At 38.0% G+C, this 10,161-nt stretch overlaps 1 protein-coding gene across 1 annotated transcript; it reads right to left on the bottom strand.

Moving 5' to 3' along the window:
• Positions 1 to 4,210: 4,210 nt before the first annotated feature.
• HA9 (H[+]-ATPase 9) lies at positions 4,211 to 8,133 on the bottom strand. Its single transcript, XM_079070670.1, has 8 exons — positions 7,976 to 8,133; positions 7,654 to 7,773; positions 7,008 to 7,559; positions 6,258 to 6,932; positions 5,367 to 6,191; positions 5,103 to 5,276; positions 4,661 to 5,025; positions 4,211 to 4,545 (listed from the first exon to the last, which is right to left on the bottom strand). The coding sequence occupies exons 1-8, from the start codon at positions 8,030 to 8,032 to the stop codon at positions 4,449 to 4,451; spliced, it is 2,865 nt and encodes a 954-aa protein (XP_078926796.1). The 5' UTR covers positions 8,033 to 8,133; the 3' UTR covers positions 4,211 to 4,448.
• Between the last annotated feature and the right edge of the window lie 2,028 nt (positions 8,134 to 10,161).

Raw genomic sequence — 10,161 nt, 5'->3', positions numbered from 1 at the left:
CTTAAATAGGGTGCAAAACCCCGAATTTAGGGTTTCACGTCTGCCAGCCTACTCGTCGAGTTGAGGGCTCTCAACTCGTCGAGTAGGTTACTTAAAACCCCGCGTCTCATCTGATCTCTACTCGACGAGTTTGGGCTTCCAACTCGTCGAGTTTCTCTATAAAAATGAATAATTATAATTTAAATACATACCAGGAACAAGACGTTACACGTTTATTAGTGCTTCTTCCTTGAGAAATATAAGTCATCAGTCAATGGACTAAGGTTCACTCAATGGAGTATTTACTAGTGCTTCTTCCTTGAGAAATGCAAGTCATCAGTCATAACTATCATGCATCCACGACTCGTTTGACATGTAACCTAAACCTTGATGCCTATACAATATCTCTTAGTTCTTAAAGGTGCACACAAGTTTAAGAACAAAAAGTTTGAAACAATCATCATTGAAACAATGACTTTTTCAAAAAAAATTCTGATAAAAAACAATTCTTTTAGATTCCTTATATTTTGAATTAATTGTAGCTTGTATGAAGTCAAACAAAAAGACTACCATTAATATTATTGTGTGAAAAGGAAAAAAAATCATATTCTGAAATCCACAATTCGATAAAACAATCTTGAAATCTGAAATTCAAAATCTGATGAACAATCCAAAATATATGTTTTTTAGCCTAAATCAAGTGAAGAGGTAACGAAACTTACAAGATTGGAAGTGGATATCAACAAAAGATTTTAAAACCTTGTCATTGTCTCAAAAAACCTATGATATTCGTTATAGATTCGATGATAGAGAAAAAAAGAGAAAAAGTTCATTATTTTATGATTCAATGACTGAAACAATATAATGGAAGGTACCTTCGTGTTTGTTGTTTCTTTGATTTTACACCTACAATCGCAATTTCACATACATTTTGATCTTTTTCTTCATTCTTTTTAGGGTATGATATAACCCCACATCCGAAAGCAAACCTCCATCCACCTCCTCTTGTTCATCGAGAAACAAGTCATCCGAGATTCTAACAACAAAAAGGGAAACGATTACCAAATCGCTATTGATGAGGAGCCAAAACAGAAAGAAGGAGATGAAGTATGTTTTGGTCACCGGAGGAGTTGTTAATTAGCGGACTGGGATTGGGTTGTGTTTCACTTTCCTTTCTCGTTGATCTTTGATCCATATGTTTATTTTCGTTTCAATATTTCTAGGTTTTCTTCTTAAAAAAAGAGAGCATTTTAATACCCTTTTGCTAAAATTTCGATTTCTCTCTCTAGCTTCATCAATGAAGTTTTTAAAGGTTTAGAGAGAGGGTAAATTTTGGGAAGCAACACACACACACACACACACACACATATATATATATATATATATATATATATATATATATATATATATATATATATATATATATATATATATATATATAGAGAGAGAGAGAGAGAGAGAGAGAGAGATAGAGAGAGAGAGAGATTATATTAAATAATATATTTCATTTTTTCTTTTCTTTTTTTAAATAATACAAAGGGCGTGTTCGGCACGGAACGTTTGAGAGCTTCTAGCGTTTGACAAAACGCTCCGTTTTGAACAGAAAACATCGTTCAACACTACACGCTTCTAGCGTTTAGTTTAAACAAAACGCTCCAAATCCAAATGCTACTTCATGTAACGTTTAACAAAACGCTACAAGCTACAAGCTACCAGCTGATTTTACCGAACATGCCCAAAGCCTCATAAATAATCCTTGTAGTAGTGAAATGACATAAATATTTTCCGAATATTTAAAAAAAAAAAAATTAACGGACAAAAGATGACGCAGTGAACAATAAGGACTAAACAATAAAAGTTTTGAAACCATATAAACCATCTACGAGGTTTTTTGAACTTAAAGTCTATATGACAGATTTTTGAAAAACACATGGACCATTTATGAAGTTTTCTAAAGAAAAATAATGATTTGAAACTTAAATATTGTTAGCAAGTTAAAAAGGAAATGTTGTTAAGGAAACTGAAAAAAAAAATCAAACTCAATAAGAAATTTGTAAATTTTTTATAGAAAGTCTTTTTCGTAACAGACTTTATAAAAAGAGTGGGGGAATAGTAATTACAGATGCTAAATATGTAGTCATATTCATTGCAAATGTTCAAATAAGGATTAGACTTTTAGTTAGACCATCCGTTATACCCACCACATAGGTGACACATCAGCACCACATTCTCTACCACTAACCAAGAGATACCTACCACTAAACATACCACTTCACCTCATTCTTTTATTTAAATTTAATTCAAAAATACATTAAAATCATTTTTTTAATACTAGTTTTCCATTAAATTAAAAGACCAAATTACATTAAATAAAAACTACAATAATTGAAATAAAAAAAATAAAAACTAACAATAAAAATAAAAATTACATTACTTAAAATAAAAAAACATTAAAAAAAAAGTAAAAATTCCAACCATAAATAAAATAAACTACCCCATACGCCTACGTCGGGCTCGAACCGACTCTTTCATCGCTTGAAAAAGTTCCAAGTCTTCTCCCTCGAGGTCGTCCGCTTTCATTTTTAAGATTTCCATATCGGTTTTTGTTTGGATCGTCGCTTGTGCCTCTTAAAATGATGTTTGTGTTTCAATCATTTTTTGCTCCATCCTAGTCATCACCTTGGCCTTCGTTTCTTGAAGTTGCACATATCGATCAAATTTATCGCCAAACATATCCATAATACTAGAATTCGAAGATGTTGAAGCCGCTTTTTTGCTTTATTTCTTCCAACGGGCCGAGGAAGATGTTGGTCGTTTTCAAGATCTAACGGATCGTCGTTGATGTCGATGTGTGTTCGGCCGTCCGATTGTTGGGAGGTTCCATCGGGGTTTCTTGAACGCTTTGAACCGGAAGATTGCGAACTTCCTTCCGTTTGCTCTTTCCATTTTGGAGCGTCTTTCAACTTTAGCCACAGTTTCATATACGGAAAAGCTTTGCGTGTTGGCGTTGTTTTTTCAAATTGCTCCATGGCCGCCTTGAAAACATCAAAATCGTTCGATCCGCTTTTGCGTATGTTTGGGAGGTGCATTTTAGTCGAATATCTCGCCATTTCGACGTAATTTGATTGGCATTTCGAGTTTCACTCTCCATTAACTCGTAGAAAATGGCTCAGACTTTCTCCCAAAAACTTCCGTAAGGCTGACTATCTCCTACAATTGGATCTTCGGAAGCCGCCACCCATGCCTCTGCTAACTTTTCTTATTCTTCTTTTGTCCATGGGGCCTTTTCTTGGGTGGTAGTGGGTCGGGCCGGTTTATATCCTTTTTTCTTTTTTGGTTGAGGTGGTGGTGAATGTTGCGTTTCAGCAACAAAATCTGGCGAAAGTGGTGGTTGTGAGCTTGGTGGTTGTGAAATTGGTGGTTGTTGTTGTTGTGACGATTGTTGTTGGAGTTGTTGTAGTTGTTGGAATTATTGAAATTGTTGGTATTGTTATGAAATTTGTTGTTGTTGGAAAGATGGAAAATGTTGATATTGTTGTTGGAAAAGTGGTGTTTGTTGGATAGAGGAACCGGTTTGAAGTAGATTGATAAAACTGCCTTGAGGTGACTCCATAGTCGGGAATTGGCGAGGTGTTGTATCTAACGCAAAAGCGTTATCGGGTTTGCGATTTCTGTAGTTTGGAGGGGTATTTTGGTTGGGATCCATGGTTTTTGGTTGTGAAGATGTAGTGTGTAGTTTGCGTATAGAGAAAGAAAAGAATGGTGTAAAAAATAAGGAGTAAAAGTGTTGTATTTATAGGTAAATAAATTGGTTAAATTTTTTTTTTGAAACAAACTAGCCGTTGAACGGCTATAGAAAACGGTCAAAAAAGGGCTTCGATTTCATTGGTCGTGCGAGTCCGTTGTGTCGAACACGAAAGTAAACAAAAACGAGCAACCACGAAACAACAGGGTAGTGTGCACGCCCGTTGTTCGTGGCCAGCTCAACCACGAACAGCCTCGTAGTAAGTATACCACTCGGCCTTAGTTGTTATCTTTTTTTCCAAGCATTTTGTACTTTTTAATAGTTTTGACTTTTGATTCAAACTTGAGTGAACTTGTTGAACTAAAACCTAGTTAGCGATATGTGTTTTCATTCGAGCTAGCTTTATTATAAACAAAATCTAAATCGATAGTTTCGTTTTATTTATTTGCAACCATAGAATTGGATCGTAACATAAATAATAATACGGATATTCAATGAAAATAATTAATTGAGATGGAATATGTAAATACAATGTAATAATCAAAAAAAGAACATGAAATTGAATACATCATTGTTCTGCCAACTACGAATCGGGTATAGCCCGTTCTCGTCTACTGGCTTATTCGCACATCTCAATAGCGATCCGCCACGATAAACAAACCTTCTGCAAAATCATGTTTTCCTAATTCTTATTTATCTTGTCCAAAAATGTGTTCCCATCCACTTAAACCGTGTAGTGTTGTTGAATCGTCTCGATATCAAGTCCCTTCAGCTTCACAACCGATTCAACATGTCCCTTCAATGTATGAAGCTCCCTCAACCTGTCATTGTTGTCATTGTCGATACAGATATATCAGCTATTTTTTAAACATAATTTATCTAATACTGTACGAAAAAAGAAACAGTAAAAAAACAGTGTATTTTATCTTATCTTACCTGGCCACTTCAGCTCGCCTCTTTGCTTGTTCTGCAAGCTCCGACAACTCCCTATAGTCGCTCTTGCCTTTTAGAACCTCGGTGGCATCGGGTGCTTGGAGACCGTGCATTGTGCGTTGATCTGTAGCCCATTGTGCTTCCCTTTCGCCACGTCCGTAATCCTTCTTGGAGGTGAAAGCAGTCTTGTTTTGGATCATATTGTTCCATGCCTTGCCGCTCAAGGCGAATCGAATGATAAATTTCAAAATATCCAAAGGAAAGTAGGTGACGATGCTATATAACCAAATCACACCACCCCATCCCCACCCGACTCCACTCACTCTTGCGAAATCCCACTTAGCGTAAACCGCGATGAGTGTAGCAATCTACATTAATTTTAATTAAATGAAATTAATTAGATCGATTTTTTAAAAATTATTTAAAATCTCAAATTAACTCTCACCATTTGAGCGATGAAAAAGGCAATGAGTAGTAAAAACCCGGGACGTTCAACGAAAGACCAGCTCCTTGACCTGGTGACGAAGATGAGTGCTTGGCTGACGATACTAACTTGGAGGTAAAGCGCTGACATAAGCTCGAATTCGTTATCTTTGATCGGATGAACACCAAATTTCTCCTGAAACGCCATGTTAGTTAATTAGAATTAAACAATGACGATTGTGAATTTATGTAAATAGTTAGTTAGGGTTTGGTTGGTGTAACTTACAGTGAAGAAGTCGGATTCCTTTGCTAGCCAGAAGAAAATTACAGTCATGACAGCCATGTAGGTTCCGAGAACAACTCCGGTGGCGAAGATTTCTTTCAATTTCCATGAATCCGGCAACGGGGAAGGTTTGACTTTGTCCTTGGAAATAGTCATGATGGTTCCGTCGTTGAGGATGGCGATGATGAGAACCATGAAAGGTGAGAAATCAAAACGCCAGATAAGAGCGATGAGCATGAAACCTAGAACGATACGGATGGTGATGGAGACTGCGTAGATTGTGTAGTTTTTCATTCTCTGGAAGATGGCTCGACTGGTCAACACCGCGCTCACAATCACACTCAGCCCTGGCTCGGTCAAAACGATGTCGGATGCACCACGAGCGGCGTCGGTTGCGTCGGCGACTGCGATACCGATGTCGGCACGTTTTAGGGCAGGTGCATCGTTCACACCGTCTCCGGTCATCCCGACGATGTGTTCCCTCTCTTGTAGCTTCTTCACAATCTCGTACTTATGTTCAGGGAAGACTCCGGCAAACCCGTCGGCCTTCTCGATTAGCTCTTCGACTGCGATAGTAGCCATGGAAGCATCTTTGTGTTGGCCGAGGAGGGAGGAAGAGGGGTACATGTTGGTTCCCATTCCAAGTCTCCGCCCGGTTTCCTTTCCGATGGCTAACTGATCGCCGGTGATCATCTTCACATTGACACCAAGGTGGAGGGCACGGCGGATGGTTTCAGCACTGTCGTGCCTTGGTGGGTCAAATAGCGGCAATAGACCGACAAACACCCATGGTCCGCCGGGGCTCTCTTTATTTTTCTCCGGTACGGTCTATAAAAAACAAAATCCAGATCGTTAATTTATGAGTATTTCAAAGAAAAATAGAAAGAAACTCACCTGTTGGGAAACGGCAAGAGAACGAAGACCACGTTCGGCGAATTTATCGATGATGTTGAAGACTTTTTTGCTTTCATCGCCTTTTAGGTTGCAGAGCTCGACAATCTGCTCAGGTGCACCTTTGCTGGCTCTGTGCCAGTTTCCGTTTTGATCGATATATGTGATTGCTGTTCGTTTATCAACTGGATTGAATGGAAGGAAATGAATCTCAGTGATCCCTGCACGTGCCTCCTTAGCATCTCCAAGCATGTTCACAATACAAGCATCGATTGCATCTTGATTCTCGACTCTTGAAGCTCTTGCACCCATTAGAATCACTGTATCCTTGTCACAATCCTTTGCGAAGACCTCAATTAGGGTTTTGTCGACTGTGAGTTTATTCAAAGTGAGAGTTCCGGTTTTGTCACTGCAGAGAACATCCATCCCTGCCAGTTCTTCAATGGCAGTCATTCTCTTGGTGATAGCGCCTTGCTCCGACAACTTGTGGGATCCGATGGCCATGGTGACTGACAAAACTGTTGGCATCGCAATTGGGATTCCTCCGATGAGAAGGACCAACAAGTTGTCGATTCCATTTCTGTAAGTTCGTTTCTGGATTGGGTACATCACCACTATTTCGATTACGAGACCAATTGCAATTGTGCAGATGCAGAAGTTACCAATGGCGGTCAAAACCTAATAATCAATACCAACAAAGTGTTAAAAGAAAGGCATGGTGATTGAGTCAAAATTAGGGATAAGAAGTTTTACCTTTTGGAAATGGCCGACTTGATTTGTGCTATCGACTAAGTGAGCGGCCTTTCCGAAGAAGGTGTGAACTCCGGTGGCAATAACAACAGCTTCAATCTCACCCTGTTTGCAGGTTGAACCGGAGTAGACGCTATCACCTGGATGCTTGGTGACTGGTAATGATTCACCAGTCAATGCAGATTGATCGATTTTTAAAGGATCTCCTTCAAGGAGACGAGCATCGGCTGGGATGATGTCACCAAGCTTCACGCTAATGATGTCACCAGGTACAAGAATGGCGGCTTCTTCTTCATCCCATTTTCCATTCCTTATCACCTTCGCCTTGGGCGCAAGACCTGCCATTAGAGCTGCTGCAGCGTTGCCTGCATTGTTTTCCTCGATGAAACTGATTGTGGAGTTGATGATAAGCAATGTGGTGATTCCAACGAAATCTTGCCAATCTGGGGGCTTTCCCCCTCCGTTGGCCAAGACAATAGCCATGATAGCTGCAGCCTCCATGACCCATGACAAAGGATTCCACATGAACCCTAAGAACTTGAGGAATTTGCTTTCCTGTTTCAATTAATATCGTGATAAAAAATGATCAGTCAATGAGTATCATAAAATAGTATTGGAAATTAAAATTAAATTGTAGCGATTTATTTACCTTCTTCTCTTCAAGCTTGTTCGGGCCAAAGATTTGAAGCCTCTTATTCCCTTCTTCACTCGATAATCCCTCTCTGCTGCATTTCAGTGTTTCAAAAACCTCTTCAATGGGAACAGTCTCCTGCAGAAATCAACGTCATTGTAAATCATCAGATCAATTAATCGTCATGCAAAACGTAACCACATAAAATCACAAAACTACGATTATCCTGAATCGTCGATTCAAATTCGAAAATCGTAATAGAATCGAATCGCGATCAATTGAACATCTAGGGTTCGGATATCGTTCGTAATTTAAGGATTAGAGAAGAGGGAGATCATACAAGATCGACGTTCTCCTTCTTGAGATCCTCCCAGCTCATTGTCTGACCCCCTGCCATTGTTGATTGCCGTAAGCTGTGTGTGCCAGTGATCGATGTTTGTTAGATATGTAAGCGCATGAGCAATGGAATGTGAATGTGAATGTGAAGTGCAACGAGGGAAGGGAGGGACTATAAGAATGAAGGCCGGAGAGAGAAAGTGTGAAGAAGAAAGAATGAGAGTGAAACTCGGGAAGGAAGTTGGAGCTTTTTATGCGGCCATATATGGTACGTACATTTGTTTTTGTATGAGGAACCTCTGTATTTTAGCTCAATCGTTTACCATTGATTTGTAAACTATGCATAAAAACATGTACTCTGTCCAACGTTGGATATATTCAACTTATTGCACGTGATGTATGACACGTGCTTTAAACATAAATTATACACTTTCCTTCTAAACATTCCCTTCCATTTGGGAAGAATAGTCAGAATCCAAATATAATTTCCAATTTAAAAACCAATTTGATACTTGATAAGTTGATAACTCTCACTTAACAATGGTAATTGTAGAACAGTCTATTTTACTTTATTTTTCATTAACATTAATTTAAATTTGAGTTTGAGTTTATCATTTGTTTATTGTTTATGGTTATTGACAATTGCTATTTTATACATTTTTTAGTTTATCATATGTTAGCTACTTTATATCGTCGTAGTCTATTTGTTTATTGACAATTGCTATATTATACATTTTTTGAGTTTATCATATGTTAGCTACTTTATATCGTTTGTTTCATTTTTATCATAAAAATCAAAATTTATTCTGAACGAAAATATAAAATGAAGAAAATTACTTAAATTGTCACTGTGGATTGGTCAAAATTTTAGGTTTGTTCTTTTAACATTTTTTTGCACTCCATTCTTATTATATGAGTATTGTGTTTATTGCAACCTTCAGTCATATATATATATATATATATATATATATATATATATATATATATATATATATATATATATATATATATATATATATATATATATATATATATATATATATATATATATATATATAGGGTAATTTGAAAACTCAAAGTTTCCCGAGAACCAGAGAACTAAAAGTGGAGCGTTAGATTAAAATCTTGAATGACTTAGATTGATCATGGCGTAATTGTAATTATCACTTGTTTCGATGGCATCTTAGACATTTTTTAAATATTTACAAAAACACGTGTTTCTCACTTTCTCTATCATCTCTCAGGTTCTTCACGACTCCATCATCCGCCTCCTTCCGATGAATCTCTCCATGCGATCTTTCCACCACCGATTTCCGCCACCGATTTCCATCATCCGCCATCGTCGTCGGACCAAATCCGTCGAATCGCATCAAATCCTCAGATTATCAACAGGATGAAGTCAAAGGAATAGACGATTGATTGGGATTGGCATCAAAGAATCAACACATTTGCAATCTAACACAACAAACCAGATCTGCGACGCTTTGTTCTTGGTTGCGATTATCAATGACGCACCGATTTGCCTCACCGTGTCGGAGCAATTACTCTGCATCACGAGCAACACCTTTGTCAATCCATTGTTCCTCTTTGCAGATTCTTGAGCCATTCGATCTCTTGACATGTAACACGAGCTCCAGATCACTCCGATTCCGTGATCTGTCACCGCCGGTGATACTTTCATCAGCCGGTGTACGACCACCGTTACACAGTTCTCGTCTTCAGAAATCGTCGTCCGTCCTTCGGTACATGTCGACACCATCTCTAGTATCTTCATCACTTTTTCAATCACTGAAACTGTATTTTTGGACCGGAGAGGATTTTACCGGTGGTTCTCACGATCCCCTGACAGACGAGTTCCTTTTTCGATTGGTGAGATGTGTTAATCTAGACACAAATTAGTCTTCTAAGGTACATCTTAATGCCTCCTCTGTATATATTCAATCAAATTTTGTTCATCATTAAGCCCAATGCCAAAGTGATAGGTTTTAGTTAGTCTGTTTGATTTGAACTATTGTGTTTCTATGCCTCTGCAAATTGCTGATTAAGATACTTATTCATTCGATTTCAAGAACAGAAAGTGGTGATTACCTCAAGTGATTTTCATACATAAAAAAAACTTAATTACCTCAAGTGCTTCATCCAGCTTCATCAAGTACTCCTCTGTTGTGGTTCGACTCTGTTGACAGCATA

This window comes from Lactuca virosa, chromosome 1, assembly GCF_052849685.1.
Source record: "Lactuca virosa cultivar CGN04683 chromosome 1, Lactuca_virosa_CGN04683_v6, whole genome shotgun sequence".
NCBI lineage: Eukaryota > Viridiplantae > Streptophyta > Magnoliopsida > Asterales > Asteraceae > Lactuca > Lactuca virosa.
The sequence above is the reverse complement of the archived record's forward strand: the minus strand, read 5'-3'. Positions and strand labels throughout refer to the sequence as shown.

Bases quoted from the DNA above. Each gene is read 5' to 3' on its own strand.
- HA9 (XM_079070670.1), bottom strand. From the start codon at position 8,032: ATGGCAGGGGGTCAGACAATGAGCTGGGAGGATCTCAAGAAGGAGAAC. The intron at 6,933-7,007 runs GTAAAACTTCTT...ATTGATTATTAG, and splicing joins AAGTCGGCCATTTCCAAAAG to GTTTTGACCGCCATTGGTAA. The intron at 4,546-4,660 runs GTAAGATAAGAT...CAACAATGACAG, and splicing joins AGGCGAGCTGAAGTGGCCAG to GTTGAGGGAGCTTCATACAT.